General features: G+C 49.2%; 1 protein-coding gene across 3 annotated transcripts in view; it reads right to left on the bottom strand.

Annotated features, from left to right (window-relative positions):
* Positions 1–777: 777 nt before the first annotated feature.
* The window catches only part of TMOD1 (tropomodulin 1), a 29942-nt gene continuing 10043 nt past the window's right edge, over positions 778–20676 (bottom strand). For all 3 annotated transcript variants that reach the window (XM_074569727.1, XM_074569725.1, XM_074569726.1), the window contains 9 exons: positions 19278–19442; positions 16595–16751; positions 12445–12564; positions 9425–9514; positions 8784–8914; positions 7081–7188; positions 5111–5254; positions 4233–4377; positions 778–1735 (listed from right to left, as the gene is read on the bottom strand). In XM_074569727.1, coding sequence (XP_074425828.1) covers positions 1671–1735; positions 4233–4377; positions 5111–5254; positions 7081–7188; positions 8784–8914; positions 9425–9514; positions 12445–12564; positions 16595–16751; positions 19278–19397 — 1080 coding nt within the window. In that variant the 5' untranslated portion in view covers positions 19398–19442 and the 3' untranslated portion in view covers positions 778–1670. The remainder of the gene's footprint in view (positions 1736–4232; positions 4378–5110; positions 5255–7080; positions 7189–8783; positions 8915–9424; positions 9515–12444; positions 12565–16594; positions 16752–19277; positions 19443–20676) is intronic.

The raw sequence follows: 20676 nt of genomic DNA, 5'->3' as shown, positions 1-20676 counted from the left end.
TGGCTCAGCTGAAACTGTGTGGCTCTGGGTTGATGATTTAGTTGATCGTTTTGAAGTCTTTGCAGTGCGTATGGAAGAAAGAGGCTGTCTGCCAGTTTCTTACTTTTTTCTTTTTTTTAAAATATGTTTTCAACTATCTTTCTTTTGTATTCTTTTCATTTTCTGATACAGAACTTGCAGGGAAGAAGCTACGGTGAAGCATTTGATTTGACACCACCGGTGCATTTATTAGGATTTGAAGCGTGACAAATATGTTTCCCACATTGCTGAAAGTGTAGTGTTTCTCTGCTTCGTTGCTCAGAGCTAAATTATGTGTGCTATTTGTGCACAAGCTCTGAAGAAATCTGTGCAACTTGCTGGAATATGTGTAAAAGGCTGCAAAATGTCACCCTTAACAGATGCGTACAGCCAGATTTCTAGCAAGTGAGAACATTTTCTAGGACGCGTAGTCATCAGAGCAAGAATAAGGCTTCAGTACAGTAATGCTTCTGCCAGGAGACCCTTCCTACCAAGCAGAATCCCACCCATGTTAATAGTGGGAGTTTTGGAGAGGATAGTGCTGGGTCCAGTCTGCTCTATGTCTGGGAGCTACGCAAGCGTGTAGGGAGTTCCTCCCAGGCTCGATGATGGGTGGTAGAACTGTCTGACAAAAAGCAGACAGACTATATGCAGTGTCAGTCTGGTGTCAGGGTATTTAATCTAATGGCTTTTCTAGGGCACAGCAGTTATTGTTGCGTTTATGCAGACATTAGGGAAGGCAGTAAAAGAAACAATGCCTAGCAGAACAAAATTTAATTAATGGTCATGGTCTTTGAGACAAAACAGCGAAGAAGGAGAGTTTGACTTGTTTCCAGTGAGTATGTGGACACACGCTTTTGACATAAGGAAACTGAAGGGAGCAGGGGTTAGAAGAGAGGGCGCTCTCTGGTTTGCTGACTCATTTGGCCATCTCTGTGGGGTTAGGATTTGTGTCACATCTCTAAAGGTGATGGTTTTCTTCAGACATGCACAGGATAGAAAGATATTAACCCGCCCTAAACCGCTCAATTTTTGAGGCTCTGTTTTATAATTGGTGGCCTTAAGTTCCATTTAATCAGGGGGTGGAGATAATTTTTTTCTAAGAAACACAGGGATGCATTTGAAACAGCATCTCCAACTAACTGACTTGGCAAATGTCGGTAAAAAATTGTAATTCACAATTCTTGAAATTAGCCACGTTACAAGGTAATAGAAGTGCTTGTTAAAGTAGTTGCTCCTCTACAGTTACTTGGGATCAATTCGGAAAAAAAAAATAAAGTATTTTTTTAATACTTCTATAATTTGTGTTAAACAGTTGTATATTTCACTCATAGATACCACATCCTAACTGTATGAAACACCGTGCAGGAAGTTTATAGAAAAATTAGGTCCCAGGTTAATTAAGAGTCACTTTTACACTGGGATGCACTCTAAACTGAGATTGCATAAAATTGGCTTGAATAGTTTCCAACTCTACAGAAAACTTCAACAGTCCTACTGGATAAAATCCTCAACTACAGCCACTAGTTAGTTTAAACTGTTAGTGCATAAAACAGAACTGAGGCACCACAAATACTCTGTCAAGGCACTTATTGCCTTTAGATTTCCACAGTGTAGCACAGATCACCGGGAACGACCTCCATTGCCAGGAACTACACTCCGGTTCTGCACTTGGGAAAAATAGGCCCGTTCAACTCTGCGAGTCTTCTCTTCCTCACTGAAATAGAAGAGGAAGAGGAGTCAGTCACGGCAAGGCGAAGATGTGGATGGCAGGCTTGGCTTACCCGATGTGGAAAGGAGCCGAGAGATGTGCTTTCTGCCAGGAAAGAAACAGGATAGCACCAGCTTCTGAATTCCTGCTTTAAGCAGCACGCACAGCCTTACTCAGTTTAAAATCAAGGAAGGTAAGATGAGGTTTCTGCCCCTATGAATTTTTAAGGCCAGAAGCTACTTTCAGCCTTACCTCCCTTATTCTACAGCCAATTATATTTCAAACATTTTGTCTTTGTAATCTGGCTTTGGCCAAAGCATCATCTGATGCTGGCTGATGTAAAGACAGCAGGAGATGGATGCCACAGTTTTTCCTTTGCTAGTTTTTCTAAACTGCCATTTCAAATAAAACAAAAAAAAATTCTATTTCATTTCTTATCTTAAGCCTTTAGCCTCCATCTCTCTGATCGTGGTTAATGTGGTCAAAGCAGTCTCGTATTTACTCTTAATGTTGATTTACAGCTCTGACAGCTACACTCATGACTTTTCAAGAAATGTGTGCGAGGAAAAAAAGAAAAGATATAAAGAGGATGCAGAAGTTAGCTCATGAGGATGAATGTAAAAGCCTTCACAGTTGTTTCATATAGAGCATCTTGGAGAACAGAAGCTATAGGACCAAAACCAAGTTCTGGTAGCATCGGGTGATGGTAGGCAAGAGCACTGGAGTGGAGCAGAAGCAGAGAGCTATTGCTGACAGGGAGGAAAATAAAGTTTTCTATACTTATACGTTGTCCAGGTGTGGAGCTGAGATGCTATTGCCAGACACCATCACACCGGTGAATACGAGCTGCAAACAAGAACCAAATCAGACAAAAATGCAGATCTTAATGGTCAAAGAGGCAAAACGCACAACTGTTTGTTACATGGAAGGCAAGTTGTGAATTCCTCCCCTTGCAGCAGGAATATTAAAACACTAGATCCACATCTTCCAGCTGATTACTTTGTATGCCAGGTGCTGCATGGTCATTAAAACACTTGCTCTGTTCCAAAAGACAGAAAATAGCAAGCCTTTCCTGGTGAAGCATCTAGTGACCAGGAATGCAGCTGCAGGCAGAATAAATACGCAGTGAACCGTAACACTGTGTATTCTGCGTGGTTACTGAAGAACTGGCACAGATCTCTATGCTTGGCTGTGCCTCCTAAGAGCATGGTACTGCCTGACGCGAGATTGATATTTAAAAAAAAAATAAATTTTTTTAAACACAACATATTTATCATTTGTCAAAACATGTCAGCCACTTAAAGCTGTTTTTCTGTGGCTTTTAAACCTGAAGTCGATTCATTAAGCGACAGAAGAGCCTGTCTGTGGTGAACCATACACAGAGTAAAATACGTGGTTCCAGTTTTCCACCATTTCTTGACAGCTGGCATTTATACGTTGGGTCTTTTCTCAGACCCTGCCTGTTAGCCCTTGCTTTCCTGATGTGTCTGGCAGAACCCAGCAGTTCCAGTAGTGGAGGGGGTGTCCCTGGGGGCCTCCGGCCCAACCTGCCGCTCACAGCAGGGGTCTGCCTAGCACCGGGGCAGGGCAGCTGCTGGCTCTGTCCCTCTGGGTCTTGCAGACCCCTATTCTCCTGGGGAAGGGGTTCTTCCTAATGTGAAAAAAGGACAATCTGCAAACTTTTGCTTATTCGTCCCAAATATATCATCTGCCGCTGCTGAGGAGTTTGGCACTGCCATGTTTGTAACCACCCTGCTTATGCAGGTAGGAGCCGTTGAGTTCAGTGTGGCTGGTACGTTGGCTGCATTCAATACTGCTCTGCTGGACCGATTTCCAGTGCTCTTACAGCAGCTCGTAGCCAAGCAATGGGAAGCCTCTGCTGCATGCATTGGCTGAAACGGCAGTTTGCAGACCTGCCCACATTTTGCTTCACAAGCACTTCTGATAACTTCACTGAGGGTATAAAGATAACTCAAAGCCATGTGGCTTCCCACCTCTCCCCAGAAACACTTCCAGTTCATTTTGCTGAAGGGAATGGGCCAAGTCCCGCTGCCGTCAAAGTTCAACTCTACCACTTTTCATCTCCTTGTTAAAGTGGCAATGGAGCGGGAGGAAGACAAGCAGTTGTCAGGAATCACAAATGCTGTCTGCTCATAATGCTGTATCACGCACTGTATCAAAACACTTTAGCAGCTCTCGCTCCTTCCCAACAAAACCCACTGTTACTGCCAAAAATGCTACCTCTTCTGGGAGTTGTAGCTGCCCAGTGACTCCAGGTTTGGAGCACAACCCATTGCCTGGCCGACAGCAGCTGGTTAGAGACCCAGTCAGTGAAGGCTGCTTTCCTCCTCGAGGGGCAAGACATGATGAAGCCCTTTGAGAGGCAGTTTCTAATTCAAGCCCACCCACCGGAGCCTTCAAGTGAGCAGTTCTGCCCTTCTCCCTCCAGGAATTTTCCACAGGACCTGCCCGTGTTCCTTGGCTTGCAGCCAGCCCCACTCACCTAGGTCATTGTTATTCATCATGGCATTGGAGGCGCGGAGCCGGGGACCTTGCTGAGTGAAATGGTACCCAAACTTCAGCAGGGAGGTGTTCTTTTCCAACATGTTCGCAATTTCCATTTCTACTTTGTTGCCCAAGGGCTGGCTCTTTTGAAAACAGAAAACAGAAAAGCAAGCTGGTCAGGTCAGAGGGTGATTCAGAGCGAGAACTTAGACCTCGCATCTCCACCCCTTCCCTCCTTCTTTGGACCTGTTGGTCCATTTGGCATTTCTGACTTGGAGCTGGTGAAACAAATGGCTGGCCTGTTCCCGGTACGACTGAGTGGTTCCAACTCCAGCAGACATTCCCACAAGGCCTCTTGCTGAAAAACTTTTATTTCGTGGACAGGTTTGCAGCTGAGAGATGTCTGGAGAACTGATGATTTTGACCTCCCAGTCACACGTCCCCGAGCTCCCCACAGCTCAGCTGTGGGTTTCTGGAGGAGCTAAACTTGTCATGGCATCTGTACCACTGCACATGCTGGAGCTCTCCTTCTCTTTCTCTTGCATTGTAGCAAAAGTTTCAGTTTTACTAAATAGACATTATTATTTAAGTGCCCACAAGACCTTGGAGCAAGGTGTGATATTGTCCAGGTTCATCACTGCCCTCCAGGGCAGCACCAGGAAAGTGGAAAGCTGCTTGCAGTCCCCAGCCTTTGTTAATTGCTGTAGGAAGCAGCAGATACTGCCCAGGAACTGCAGCAGAAACAAGGGGCTGAAACCTCTTCAAAGCAACCTGGCAGTGGTGGTGGGCTGCCACCCTCCACCTTGACCAGCCACTCCATTGCCCACAACCAGGACGTGTTCACCTGATCAGCGCTCCCGCCCGCGCACGCTTTACCTGGTTGTCGATGCGCAGCTCTACAAGCGATGTGTTGCCCTGGAGCGCTTCGACGACAGCCAGGATCCCTGACCCAGAGATGAAGTTTGATTCCACGTTCAGGCTCTTCAGTGTGTTATTGACCTTCAGCATTTCTGCCAGTGCCTGCAGGCAGAGGTGGGTGGTCAGGCCGGCAGGGGCTGCAGGTATTCATCTCTCCTTGCCTCTGGAGGACACAAGGAGGACCCCGCTTGCTGAGTGGTTTCATTGCCACCAGATGGGAGAGCCCTGTGCGGGTTGAAGGGGGTTCCCCCCCGTTGCAGGGGGATTCCTGAATGTGAGTGTGCTGGAGGCCACAGCAAAACCTCGCATGGACAACCCTTAAGGCCACCCCAAAACTGCGTCTGCCCCATGACAACTTCTGTCCCTCTTGTAAAGCTGTGATGGCAGGGATGCTGGCCAGTCTCTGCCCTGCCTCCTGCCAGCCCGGCTCCCGGCCTGCACTGCTCGTTCCACACAGGGCTGAGATGCTTCCCGTCACCGCAGGCAGAGAGAAGCATCTGTCTTGAACAACAAGGGATTATCCATGTCCAAGATGTCTTCCCGAGTGGCATCACAGCCATATTAATCACTTTTGCTTCACAGAAGTGGGCTGGCACACTCCCAACCCCCCTGACCTGATCTGATGATCTTATTTCATAAGCTGCATGGAAGGACCCATCTACACCACAAAACAGAAGGACCAGAAGGTGATGCCCAAGTGGCAGGGCTCCACAGCTCCCCTAGCCCTGCGCAGTGCCCCACAGGCCCTCAAACAACACCTGTGCTGCCTGCACAGGCTTCTTCCCCAGCCCAGCCTGCCTGAAAAAACGTGAGGGCTGTACTCACCCTTCAAAAAGAAGGTTTTTTTCTAACAGGCAACTGGTGTGCACGTGTGCAGCAAAACCAAGGACGCAGCCTGGAAGGCAGCACGAGGGCCAGGCAGAAAGCTCAGCACCTCTCTGCAACCCCACTGATACTTAATACTGCTCACAGCAGCCAGAAAGACCCTTTATCACCCACAGAGGCCACCCGTAAGAAATGCAGAGTCCTGCTTCTGCACAGGTCTGCACAAAGGAATATATGAAAAAGAGCTGGAGCAGACGCGTGCGAGGGGAGGGATGACTGTGCACACAGCAGCGCACCAACAGGCTTTGTCCCAGCAGAAACAAACGGGGTGGCCCTGATGTAGGATAAATCCAGAGAGACAAACTGCTTTTACAAAATGCCACTCCAAAGTCAGTTCTTGTCTCCTGCTCCTCTTCCGGGAGATCCCTGAGGGCAAATATGAGACCAAATGGAATTAAAGGATTGTTCATTATCAATTCAAGGGTTGTTGATATTAGTCTTGTTCATCCTGGAGAAGAGAAGGCTCCAGGGAGACCTTATTGCAGCCTTCCAGTACCCGGAGGGGGGCTATAAGAAAGCTGGTGGGGGACTTTTTACAAGAGCATGCAGTGATAGGCCGAGGGGCAATGGCTTCAAACTAGAAGAGGGTAAATTTAGGTTAGCTATTAGGAGGAAATTTTTCACTCTGAGGGTGGTGAGGCACTGGCACAGGTTGCCCAGAGAAGCTGTGGCTGCCCCATCCCTGGGAGTGTTCAAGGCCAGGCTGGATGGGGCTTTGAGCAGCCTGGTCTAGTGGGAGGTGTCCCTGCCCATGGCAGGGGGTTGGAACCAGATGATCTTTAAGGTCCTTTACAACCCAAACCATTCTATGATTGTGTCCTGAAATCTCCGCAGCTGAAGAAGGAAGCGAAGGAACACAAACCTGTCGGTCACTGGCTTTCATTAACACTCCTGAAAAGAAAGGACCAGCACCAAACACCGGTGGTGCAAAGCGTTCCAAACACACCATAAGGTACAAAAGCAGTCAGTCAGTAACTCTAAAAATACCTTGCCCAAGAGCAGCTCCAGTCACAACTTTATGACGACGAGCCACCAGTACTTACGAAAGCAACAGGGTCGTTGCTCCGTGTCCCAACTATACTGAACTTCTTCACGTAGGTGTTATTTTTCAGCGCTTCTGCAAAAGCTTTTAAAGTTGGTATGGGAATATTCTGTGAAAAGAAATGCAGAAAGCCTGTGTAAGGCCATCATCTGTACGAAGGAATATGCAATACATTTAAATGATACTTTAAATTTCTTATCAAGGTCAAATCACCAAATGCACGGAAGTAATTTAGAAAGGGGTCGATAAATATTTTTACAAGTTCTCTTGCTGTAATCAGCATGGCCTACAGAGCATGGCAACATCTTCATCCTATTTCCCACGCTGCAGATAGCTCACTGCCTTGATTTGAAGCCAAAATGTTTCTGCTGTTTAATTTAATTGCCCAGAAACTCAGCTACTTAGGAACGCAGGCGTTGTGGGGATGTATGTAACTAGGATCCATGAGCTTACAAAGCACTGCTGCTGCGCATTTTAATACGAATGACAGCACTGAGCAACGTTCATGTCACATTCAGGAAAATGTCCACCTACGGGGGCCTGATCCAGAAAGGCCTGAAACGATCGCCTTGTAGTACAAACTACAGACACCTCTGACTGCTCTATACGACATCTTTCAGGCTAACATTTGACAGGCTAGGTCTCAGTCCAGAAAATATATCCACCCTGCTTACTCTGAGTTCCTACAAAATGAGTATTTTTCACCTATCAAACACATTAGATAGATACCCTTTTCAGATGCACAAATTTTCACCTGTCTAAAATTTTAAGTGGTAACCTCAGCTTGGACTTCTTGCCACTCCATTTGGATCCCACCATGTGGAATCATCCACCATCAAAGCCATCTGCTGAGCCACAACACAGAGCCCAGCAGCTTACCATCTCCACTGCCACCCCCCAGTTCTCCAAACCGTGTCCCCAAGTCAAGAGCCCAACACACAAAAAAAGTGCGTGACTGCCAGATCCTCAGCCTGGTGTCCCCAAGGGACGTTTCAGGGTCACTAGCCAGAATCAAATACATGAAAGTAAAAATCAGTTAGTTACAGAAAGGTGCAGGTGGCATGGCACAAGTGCATGTGCAGTTAAACACGTTCTTGCTATTTGAATATGCCATCATTCAACAGACATGGGCTGAGGGTCCTGGAAAATGCATTTTTTAGTATGTGTTTGTGTCACAGAGGCAATATAACAAGTGGTGCTGTGTTCTGATTTGCATTCTACAAGAAGTAAAGGAGACCCACAGACGGGATGGGTGGGAGTTGGACTGGGCTACCTGCAAGAAGGGAGGTTTCTTCTTATTTTCATGGCAAGTGTCAGGATTATGAAGCCTTTTTCCTCCCTCCATTTTATCTTACATAAACAGCCCTTCCACCAAATGTGCCTGACTAAACCATTAAAGCAACCTAGAATGCCTTTAACCAGACAGGCTGGAGATGGACAGGTCTCCCAAACTACCCGCAACACAGCTCCGCTCTTCCAGGCACCTACAGGAGTCCCCCTGCTACCAACCACACAGCGCTGTCCCACAGCAGGTAACCACCCCTGCTGCCCAAAACGGAGACGGGAAGCACTGGTGTTTCTTGTCTCCCTGCACGCAGCGTTATGGTTATTACTCTGTGCAGCAAAACAGACTTGTTCTCTGCCTTCTGACTATGAAATGTTCGGTCCTGTTACTAAGAGAGGAGAGCAGAAAGGAGCAACTACCATAATATTGTTAAGGTTGACTTCCTCAAGGTCAGGATCATTGCTTTGTATTCGTTTCAGCGTTTCCTCCACATCCGTTGAATTCGGTTCCTCATCAGGAACTGGTTTGTATTGTGTGGGCTTAATCACACCTGCAAGTGAAAAGCGAGACACGTGAAACCGAAAGCACCCTGAGCAGCAGCGTGTTCTCTTTGGGTGTGTTTCTCCTCTTCCAGAAGCAGTGTTGGGAGAGGGAAGCATGACCTGACAAATAAACGCAAGGCGTGAGACTCAGCAAGTGCTCATCAGCTCTGTCTATGCTCACGTGCATCCAGAAACGCTGCCCGGCACTGGGGCCAACCATCACGGACAGCCAGTGACTGCTGCTACGTGCTCTCAGGGTCCAAAACGGGGTGATGGAGGGCACACTGCCTGCGTGGGGCTGTTCCCTGGGCTGTGATGGCTCCTGGACGGCACCAGGGCAGCGGCTGAGAGCGTGCTGGCTCGCACAGGGCAAGGATGCACCAGAGATGGCCCCAGCAATCATGGGCTGCTCTGACATTCACGGCTCCAACCTTCACCCTAAAAATAATTCCGAGTTTGCCTCTTCCGGCAGCTTCAAAGCCAAACACTTCAGCCTGGTAGCACTCTAAATCGCTTACTGTTGAGCCCTTCTTTGTTCACGATGGTGCTGCTCCCCAGTGCCTCATAGTACTGCTGGTTGCTCATCAAGGTGTGCATGCCAAGGATCGCTACAGCAAAGAAAAGGAGAACACAACTTGAGTTACTGCAGGCTCCAAAGCCAGGAAAAGACACATATGTGCTGTGCTGTCCAGGATGGGCGTCTGTAGCACATCACCCTTCCTCATGCAAGCACAGAACAACATACAAAGGTTGGACCAAGACCGCCTCCTGTCATAAATACACAAGAGGGCTCAAATGTGCTCCCTTGTTTATTCCAATGGAGCATGATTCATAGGAGAAGAGGAATATCACCTTGCAGGCAACAGACAAATAGCTGAAGCTTCCAAGTAGCTGACTTGATTCAGCATCATGCAAAAATAGCAAGGGCAAGACAATAAAAGACACACACACACAAAAAAGCCATTGGTAGGATTTAGTCTACAGGGTCCAGTCCAGCAGGAGCATGCACACCCTCATCAGTTTTGTTCACCTGGGCACATGCCACATAGTGCGACTGTCCAGCTTTTGAGATGAGCTGTGCCCCATGCAGAACCCAACCAAGATAGGAGGTGGCTGTCATCCGAAGCATTGCAATGCACATCATGTTTTCACCCAACAAAAAGTGGTGGTGGTGGTGGTGGTGGTGTGCTTTGAATTGACCTTTGTACGCTTGGAAGTTGACATTGAGAAGCTAAAGCTCTGGTGGCTCAGTCAAAATGCAGAAAGTGGTGGTATGAACAAAATTCAAAGGCTATAAGAGCCCAAAAGCCAAACTTCTTCTGAGATTTGTGCACCTCAGGCTCATGACTGCAAAGCCAACATGCAAATGCACATTGAAACATGCCAAGGGGAATCTGCCGACATTCTTGCCAGCTGCAAATGAGCAGTGGGAAGCCAATGGCTTAGAAATATTTGGGGAAAGATTCTGTTTATAGAAATAACTCTGCTACTCACAGAAAGTTCATGTTTGAAAATAAAATGGTTTTTTAATCAATTTTTCTTTTTTTTAAATAACTATATGACTTTCTAAAGAAAAATGCACACATGCAAATATTTGTTATAAACAGACACGTTTGAAAAAATCTTGACCTCTGGATGGGCGCTAAAATAAATAAAGGACAAATCCCTCCCTAAAATTCAAGCATGGCACCACAAAGGCGCTTTGCTTTCCTGTGAGCTGCTCCTCTTGTGCTTGGCTGGCACCAGTCGGTCACCATTTGCTCGGTGCTGTGGCCAAGAAGGGCTGGAGTCTTGCAGAAGACTATCCCTGAGGCCCATCACCATCTGTTACGGTGACAGCTCACTGGGACTCCAGGTCTGGGTTGCACGGGCAGGGCAGCCTGCGGCAAAAGGTACCAACAACAACCACCACTTCCCCACACCATCCCCCAGCACATCCCCCGTGGTACTGCAGAGAGCCAAGCAGCCTCCCCCTGAAAGCCCCAGTGTGGTTGGGCACTTTGAGTTTGACTGTTTGTATTTTAGCTGACCCTCTTCTCTGCTGTGTACTCACAGCTGAAATTTTCAGGAGTGCAACACAGCTCGGAAAAAAAAAGCAATTTGCCAGCTCAGCATTTTGGGGACACACATACACCCCAAACACAGCTTGCTCTGCCAACGAAATCTCTCCACCAGCTAGGACTGTGAATATCTGGAGTGCAGACAGAGGGAAGGACCTGCTCTTGTGTCCACATGGGGCTCTGGGAGACTAGAGTTTGTGCTGGTAGGCGAGAGGGACCCGCTGTTTGTAAGTCTGGTGCTTATTGTGTATTATCCAAAGGAACCCAAGCAGAATGAAGGCATCCCACTTCTGCCTCCCGCCACTGACCAAAGGCACGGGAGCCCTTCCAGGACTTGCTGGGAGCCACCCATAAGAACTATCCTACTGGCCTTGCCAAGGAAGGGATCCAATATATCATGGCTGACAACGAGCCCTGCTAAATAGGCAGGAGCTGTTTCACAGCCTTAGCAAACTTGGAAAAGCAGCGCTGTCACTGTCAATATTGAGATTTCGGCACAGCTTGTATCACATCAGTTCTCCTGCTGCCACTTCAAGTGTATTCTCCCAGCAACCGCAGAACGAGCTGCCCTGAACAGCATTCCTCTGTGAAAATAATTGCTGCACAGATCCAGAGCTTAGAGAGGCAGATTTTATAGGATAGGGCTTTATAGCACTCCAGGAGCGCAGTAAAACAGCAAAACCCAGACATGCAGTGCTTGGCCAGGGTACATATGTTGGAAGCCTTAATGCAGAAACACGTTTCTAAGCCAGACTACGCTATTATTATGTAGAAGATGTCTGGTTGGTGTGATTATTCTACAGGCTTCTTACAGGCTTTTGGCATGGAGTATGGAAGTCTGAAGCAGACAGATCTGGAAGAAGAAGCCAGTAGCACTGCAATATTCATCGACTGCTAGACCAGCAGGGGACACGTGCGCTCATTAAAGCATCAAGGGGGTGTCCATATGCTCTTTTGGCGTATGACCAACCATAAAAATTGCAAGAAATCCTTAGCTTTAAAATGTATTGGGACAAGCTCTTTAACAAACAGCAGCCCTGAGCATCCATGGAAAGACTGCTCCAACCTGACAGCTCCTTTAATAGGCTGGCACAAGAAATCCACGTTCTCACTGGGTCTGCTTGATCGTTTCCTAGAGGTTTGGCTTGAAGAAAGCTGTGCTGATGAAGGTGACAGGCTGCAATTTGCAAGATTCAGCGGCAGAGACAGGAGAAGAGATCGAACAGCACACTCTCTTCCCTTGATAAACCCTTCTTCTCCCTCCTCAGCTTTGGTCTGTGCTCCTGATTAAATCACATGGGCTGAGAGTAACTTTAAATATACACTTCTTTTTTAACAAAGAAATAAATCCTGTCAAAACTGACAGCATTCAGATAAACAGCAAAAAACTCAACAGCTTATTTCCCACAAAAGAACAAACAAAAAAGAAAGCAGTAGTTGAACAACTCGAACCCCCAATTCACATGAAACTGTTTTACCAGCGATGTCACAGAGCTCTGCATCGGAGGCATTAGCAAGGGCTTCCTCCAGTTCCGGCTCCAGAGTCACGCTTTCCAAAACAGGATCCATCGGCTTCTGCTTGGGAATCCAAGCTTTTCCTATAAATGCAAAGTGAGGTCACTCTCAGTACAGCCGTAGCACCTGTTTCACAGATAGCCATGCAGATGCATTTCCCCGGGGTGAGGTTTGCACAGCGGAAAGGACAGAAGGGGCACAAGGACCTAGAGAAAAACCGGAGGAGACACTGAATCCCTTCCCATCAGCTCAGTCGGAGTCCTGCTGCGAGGTGAGCCCGGAGGCACCTGCCAGACACCTCCAACTGCGGAGCTGGACTCCTTCAGCAGCGCAGAGGGATGCACCTATAAACGCCCGGCAGTGCATTTGTACCGCACAATGACAGTTCAAGGCACAGCATGCAGAAAGCCACGCACAGCCTGGCCCTGCAGGACTTCACTTCTTTGAAGGCTGCATAAAAGGGATGGAGGTTCACCAGCGCTCACGTGGACCGAGAGAGGCCAGCGGCTGGGACCCAGCACTCTGCGGGATCGCTCCTGCTGCTGAGACAGCTCCGGCTGCCAGCTCCAAAAGCACGGTGGCGGGGAAGGTGGTGGTCAAAAGAGGGTGGGAAGGAGGTGGTGGAGAGGGTCTGGCAGCAGGCAGGGGTAGCAGTCAGCCATCCAGCAAGCACATGGGGTGCAAGGAGGAGCAGCCTTGGGGCAGCTGTTCCAGCTCAGCATTGCTGCAGAGACAGCAGGGCAGGGGGGAGAGACACAGAGGGCATGCCAGATGGAGGCCTCCGTGCTCTACTTCCCAGGACAGCAAGAGGCCAAGGAACACGCCTTTTCCCTACAAGTCAGAGGTGCAAAGCAAGAGGTGCAGCTGGTGAGGCAAAGCTGCTCGTCCCTGGCCTTCTCCTAAGGGGGGCTGCCCACACGGGCACAGGGCTGTGCAGAGAGTGATGCAGCTCCAGCCCAGCTCTGAACAGGACAGGAGGAAACGACCTCAAGTTGCCCCAAGGGAGGTTTAGATTAGATACTAGGAAAAATTTCTACACCGAAAGGGTTATCAAACACTGGAACAGGCTGCTCAGGGAGGTGGTGGAATCGCTGTCCCTGGAGGTATTTAAAAGATGGGCAAATGTGGTGCTGAGGACAGACTGAGAGAGTTGGGGTTGTTCAGCCTGGAGAAGAGAAGGCTCCGAGGAGACCTTAGAGCCCCTTCCAGTCCCTGAAGGGGGCCTACAGGAAGGATGGGGAGGGGCTCTTGATCAGGGAGTGTAATGATAGGACAAGGGGTAACGGCCTCAAACTGAAAGAGGGGAGATTTAGATTGGGCATCAGGAAGACATTCTTTACTGTGAGGGTGGTGAGGCCCAGAACAGGTTGCCCAGGGAAGCTGTGGATGCCCCATCCCTGGAAGTGTTCAAGGCCAGGCTGGATGGGGCTTTGAGCAACTGGTCTAGTGGGAGGTGTCCCTGCCCATGGCAGTGGGGCTGGAACTAGATGGTCTTTAAGGTCCCTTCCAACCCAAACCATTCTGTGATTCCATGGTTTAGTGGTGGTTTTGTCAGTGTTATGTTGATGGTTGGACTTGATGATCTGAAAGGTCCCTGCCGTGAGCCTCCCAGCACTCCCCCATCCCGTTGCCCAGGATGATGACCGGGCAAGCCATCACCCTTCCTCTGCCGGAGCTGGCTGCATCCCAGCTCCTACTGCTCGCACCACCAACGAGTGGGCAGGTCTCTTTGCGGAGGCTGGACCAGGTCAGGCCTGAGATTTCATAGCAGGGCGCCAAAGAAAAGAGAGAGGCTTGTGGTGTTTTAACAAACCATGGCAGAGAGCAGCCTGTTGAGTAAACCCAGTGCTGCTGCTGGGTGGGAGGAGGAGGAGGAGGAGGAGGAGGAGGAGGAGGAGGAGGAGGGGGAAGGGGAGGACAAGGAGGCATCCCAGAGCATTTCGGATCAGTCCCCTCCCCTGAAATAGCCCAGGATCACTGCAGAGAGATAGCGAGTGCAAAGCTCTCGGCCTGGCATGCCAGCCAGGACTATTTTTGTCCCCCGTCTCTGAAACCAGAGTCAGCGGCACCAAAGGGGAGAAACAAAGATCCTGCTGCTCAGAGATGTGCTGAAAATAGATGCTGCTAAATTTAGCCTCAAGGAAGAAGCAACTGCACTTTGGGCTCCCCCCGGTACGAAACGGTGGCTGCTATAAACAGCCTTTTGCAGAAGGGCCCATCTCCTGCCCGTGCACGGCCACCCTGGTGAAGAGGGCAGGAATCTGCCTCCTGGGACACAGCTGCTCTCCCCAAAATAGTGAGGGCATCATGTTCCTGCACAGCCAGGCACCTCCTGGGTACTCTGCAGCAAAGCGTCCAGGTTGGGCTGGTCCCCTCGGTTCTGGCTTGGTGCAGAGATCCAGAACCGTCGTCCCACCGGACACACACACGGCTCAGCAAACTGTACACACCATCTGGTGGGTTCATGCGGGAACAGGAAAAACAGGGCAAACTTAATTCTGCCGTCACACAGTTAACTCCTTTTGACATCTCGCTGTCATTGAAACTTCTGTCTTTTAATTTTAGAAAGTTCCATATCTCAGTCATGCTGTATTACAAGTTTGAACTTTAAATCAAATGGTGCATGCAAACGGCATTATACATGATAATACAGCATTTATGCACACACCAACTCCTACCCTGTGCAGCAGCATGGCCAGGGAGAGCACCTCCCATGGCAACCTGGTAAATCACCCTCCGAACTGCAAACGTGGTGATTTATTTCCAGCTCTGCAACAACTGTGAATATGTAATTTGCCATCTCTGGCTCACAGTCAATGTAAGTAGTGTCTTCACTCAAGTGAGAAGATGTTTAATGTGTTTGAGATCACATCAGATTGAAATATGATCAGCCCAGACCAGTAGCTGAAGACTCAAAATGCCTGAAATACCTCTGTCTCCTGCAGAACGCTGCTACTACCTTCTGGGCCAGCCAGGCCGGTAGCCAATGCTGGGCTGGAGTACATTGGAAGCTACTAAATCACTCCTCCTGATAGCACTCAATTTACTCTTTTCATTTGCTTCTTTCAAGGAGAACTCTTTTTTCTTTTTGATAAAAATGCCACCTGAAGTTTTACTACATGGACAGATTTAACGCAAGCTCTTTCTTGGAGAGGCGCGTGGATCAGTAAGGAGGCAGCTTTGAGAAAGGCATCAGCTGGGCAACGTGCTCACATGCCCACATTTTCATGCACTTCTTTGATGTGGAGCAACAAGTAGTGCAAACAGCATACGACAAGATCTTCTGCTGCAGGGGGACCATGGTACAGAGGAAAGAACAGCAGAAAAAAGCTTCTGAGAAGCTCCTGGAACCCAGAAGGAAGGACTGACTGGGCCACGTCCCATGTCAGATGATATTCAGAGTGCTAATGGGAGCAGGAAAACCCTCTGGCTAACGGGACATGTCCCAGGAGAACAGGAAAAGATGCCAGGAGATGAAAGAGGAGAGAAAGAGCAAACCCCTCGCTCACGGGTGCCAGGGCCACGCAGAGCAGGGGTGTAGCAGCCCCCGCAGGGTACGGTGCAGGAAGACAGAAACATGCAAACTGCAGGAAACTGGGAAATGAGGCTGGGGTTGTCAAGGGGTGATGAAGACTGGACAGGAACTGTTGGGATCATCACAGCTGAGGGGAGCTGTGGAGTTTCTCTATAGCAAGATGAAGTTCAGAGTGTAGGGATGGAGGACGAAAGCCAATGGTGGAAGACAGAACACAGCCTGCTGAGCTCACAGGGCAGAGGAGGAACAAGAGAGGACAAAAGATGATGTCTTCCCCAGAGCTTGATACAGATGCAGTGAGATGAGGATGGGAAGAGGCTCCCCAGTGGTACACCCTCTGTCCATCACTTCACAACATACCAGCTGGTACCCAAATCAGCAACTGCATGGACTGCTTGGTCACACCCCAGTTTATTGGCCAGCCTGGGCTGGGGCTAGACAGCAAAGAGCAGATCCACCACCCCAATGGTGTTACGATGAAGTTGTGCCTAGCAATGTGGATCAGACACAACCCTTCTGCTGCGCACCCACCATGCCTTCATTGTGATGCATCAGCGTGGCACAAAGGATAACCATACCTCTCTTTTCGCCCGTGAACGGAACCAAGTCTTCTCTGTCTTTAACATCCTTCGCCTGCTTTTCTAGGTGGGCCATGAGTTCCTCCCTTTTGAACGGGCCGGTTGGTGGCTTTTGTGTCTGATCCCGCTGCCTGAGCCCTGCCGGCAGCAATGCGTTCTAGCAGGGAGGGGAGAAACACGGGTTATCTCTGCATCAACCATCAATCTGTCCATCAAACGCTCTCCCCTCTCCACTTTCCTCAACGCACTGTCTTTATTCCACATCGCTGGACAATTTGCTCCTCCTCATGTCCAAGGTTTTTTCCATCCAACCCCACTGATCCCCACGTCATCTAAGACACATTGTGCTCCTTCCCCCCTCCAACTTCAAATGCTGGTTCCACTATGAGATCTCCATGTGGCCAAGTGGGTGTTTCTCTACAACAGCAGCTCCAGCCCTTTCTCTGGGGGCTCTCAGCCATCCCCTCCTGCTCCTCCGAGCTTCTTCCCACACCCTCACCATTTCTGCTGCAGTGCCAGAACCAAGATTCTAAACTCAACCGATCTTCTCCTCCCTGTACATGTCTGTCCCAGTGCCCACATGCCCCATGTGTCCCAGCAAGAATCAGTGCAGGGAAATCCCATGGTATTTCCCAGAGAAGACCAGAGAGACGCGGTGGTCTCTTCTGCCCTTCATGATCCAGCATAAAACTAGAGGCAGAGTCTCGCAGAGAAGGTCACTCTGTTGCAGAACAAAACCCCTGTGAACCTCAGCCCTTTTTCAAACTGCCTCCTTGTTATTCAGTCACATTAACCACCACGGGAAGTTGCCTTCCGCCTGACGCATATGGCACGTAAGCACCTGCTTATATTTAAATATAGAATGGCCTTAATGCAGTAAGTAAGACTATTCCCAGATTTGACACTAAGCACGTTCTTTAAAGCTTTGCTGGATAGAAGTCAACGTTTACTTTTTAAGACATCCAAGGTGATTTTGAACAAGATGCTGATTTTTCCATGCCCACATAATAAAAGTAATTCATTATAATTTAAATCTGCATCAGTGAAAAGCCTGGAAAAGTAAATGACTAATAGGAAACAACTAGACTTGGGCAATCTTGGAGGGCAACAGAGGAGAACAGTGCTAACACACAAGCAGGGAGGAATAGGAAACGGCTTGCTTCCTCAGGCTTCATGCTGTGAGTGACCATACAGTCTTCATGCTTTAACTCCCGTACTCAGGCTACACCTGTACTGACAGATGTTCATGACTATTTTACCTTTCTGCATCTCTCACAGAAGGCTGCCTGACTCCACGTCTTCTGAGGCAGCTGTAACCATCCCTATCCCATCAGCCCATGCCCCCTGGGAGCCAGCCTGCCACCTCGTAATTATTTCCCTGTGCTGCAATTAAAAATACTGGTGATGCAACCTACACTGCCCATCATTTCCGGCCCCCGCCCCGAAAGACTAACTGCATGTTGCAGGAACAATTTCTCACTTGGCAGAGCCCAGCCTCATCACCTAACGCTGCCGTAGCCCCGCGTCCTGCCAGTTGGCTCTGCACATCCCCTGCCAGGGCCACCGGGACATGTTGCCTCCAAAAAGCTTTCATTGCTTGGCACCAGCAAGGCCCAGTGTTTGCACACACGCAACTCCTGCTGATGTTGGGAGGTTGCTAAAAAGCAATTGTCCCATTTTGAAAAAGTCTGGGATTTGGATTTCTGCCTAAACGGAGGAAAATAGAGACCATTTGAATCATAGAATCACAGAATGGTTCGGGTTGGAAGGGACCTTAAAGATTATCTAGTTCCAGCCCCCCTGCCATGGGCAGGGACACCTCCCACTAGACCAGGTTGCACAAAGCCCCATCCAGCCTGGCCTTGAACACTTCCAGGGATGGGGCATCCACAGCGTCCCTGGGCAACCTGTTCCGGGGCCTCACCACCCCCACAGTAAAGAATTTCTTCCTGATATCCAATCTAAATCTCCCCTCTTTCAGTTTGAGGCCATTACCCTGTGTCCTATCACTCCACTCCCTGATAAACAGCCCCTCCCCATCCTTCCTGTAGGCCCCCTTCAGGGACTGGAAGGGGCTCTAAAGTCTCCTCGGAGCCTTCTCTTCTCCAGCCTGAACAACCCCAGCTCTCTCAGCCTGTCCTCATAGCAGAGGTGCTCCAGCCCTCTCATCACCTTCATGGCCCTCTGCTGGACCCGTTCCAACAGGTCCATGTCCTTCTTGGGCTGAGGACTCCAGAGCTGGATACATTACTCCAGGTGGTGTCTCACCAGAGTGGAGTAGAGGGGCAGTTTGCTACGGAAGTTCGAAGTGTGCTATGGAAAAAAAGCAAAACCCAAACAACCTACAAACCCCAGAACATTCCCTCCAAGGTGGCCTGATCAGAAGCAGAGATCCGTTGAGCCACCAGCCCTGGCTGACATCAGTGCTGCAAATCGCAGTGCTCGTCACACCGGAGCACACACTCCAGGGCCAGGGCAGGGGAATGTCACAGAGACAAAGTCCCACGTGCAGCCCATCCTTGCGATGGCAAAACTTCTGCTCATCCACTGACAGTCTCTTCCGTCCTTCTGCCAAGCACAGCCTCTGCAAAGGCTCCACTCAAATACAGATCACTAATGCAGCCCATTGCCCCACAACTACTGAGATTTACCGCCCAGAAAATCTCGAGTAAAGATGACTTACATCAGGATCCAGCTCCTCCAGTTCATTCTCTAACTTCCTGAGCTCCTCCTCTGTCAGAGCTCCAAGGATCTTGTCTTCATCCAGGTCTCGGTATTTTTCTAGCTCCTTCCTGTAAGACATCTTAGAGGAGTCTCGTGAATCTCGCGTTTTATGCCGAAAGAGGACCTGAAATGAAAACAAGCAGTGTTAACACCGAACAGATGAAATGTGACACTGCAGCCCGGCTGGTCGGGGGATGCCGAATACCGCGGAGTTGCAGAAGATTTATGCTTAAAGCATGGCGTAATTCAAAGCCAGGTCAGATTGCTCAGGGCCCCCCTGTCCATACCCTACACACAAGTCACGGCCCATGGTCGTGAAAGTGGCACAACTCCAGTAGCACCGTGCTCCACCATGGGCTCACAGGGCAGCACTGAGGAAGCACCACATACAGGACCCTCGCTAGGCATGTCTTTCTCCAAGCAATGCTAGAGGTTATCGAAGTGTCCTAGGCATTTAATTCCTTGAAGGACAATAAACCACAAATCATAAAGTCTCTCGTGCCCTCAAAAGCCCCCAGCAACACCTCCTTGTGCACGGGGCTCCAGATAACGTTGTCGCCAGGTGGGAGAAGAGATTTGTAGCATCACTGAGTACCTCTGAGCCCTCAAACCTCCACGAGGCCACAGTGGGCGGCACTCCTTCCTGTGTTTTAAAGCCGCAAGGCGATCAGGAAGCATTATCCTCTCGTGTCCAGGAGGCTGCCAGTGAAACGTGCCGTTTAGTGACCCACCTTCCCTGCGACAACGTGTGTCCGCACTGCCGCGAGCCAAGCGGCTGACCTGGGCGCGGCTGCACGCCTAAACCAACCCTTCGAGAAGAGAAGTGGGAGTAACACGCTACACAACCTATCCGGATAATCCCCGCCGACCCAGGGGTTTGTGCCGTGTCTCCTAATATGAAACGCCACACACAATCACACACACGTAACTGGACCTCTGCCAGCTCTGAAAGACCATAGTAGACCTTCTACGAAGGTCAACTTGCTTAAAATATGCAGGTGGGTTAAAAATACGCTCACTACAACACACAAGAGTGTATCCGACTCCGCTTTTTTGCTGAAAGTTTCCTTCTGTTCCATAGCGCTGTCTGTATATTTACATTTTTTGGCTCAGTTTTTGTGGAGAACGTTGAGCTCTAGATAATTCAGAGAGACTTTTCTTACAGTTTGAAAAAAAGTTTTGCTGTCTTCTCAAGGGGCATTTGCATTAAAATAACAGCAAGGGCCTGTGCATTTTTTCAAGGAGACAAACATCTTCTGAGTTTCCAAAAATGGCCCCTTTTCAGCTTCTGCAGAGCGTCAGAGCCCTATCCCGAGTCACATCTCCCCAGCTTTGCCCCATCAGGCCAGATTGTGCTC

This window comes from Larus michahellis, chromosome Z (assembly GCF_964199755.1).
Source record: "Larus michahellis chromosome Z, bLarMic1.1, whole genome shotgun sequence".
Classification (NCBI taxonomy): Eukaryota; Metazoa; Chordata; class Aves; order Charadriiformes; family Laridae; genus Larus; species Larus michahellis.
This window is presented reverse-complemented; position numbering and strand designations above follow the sequence as displayed.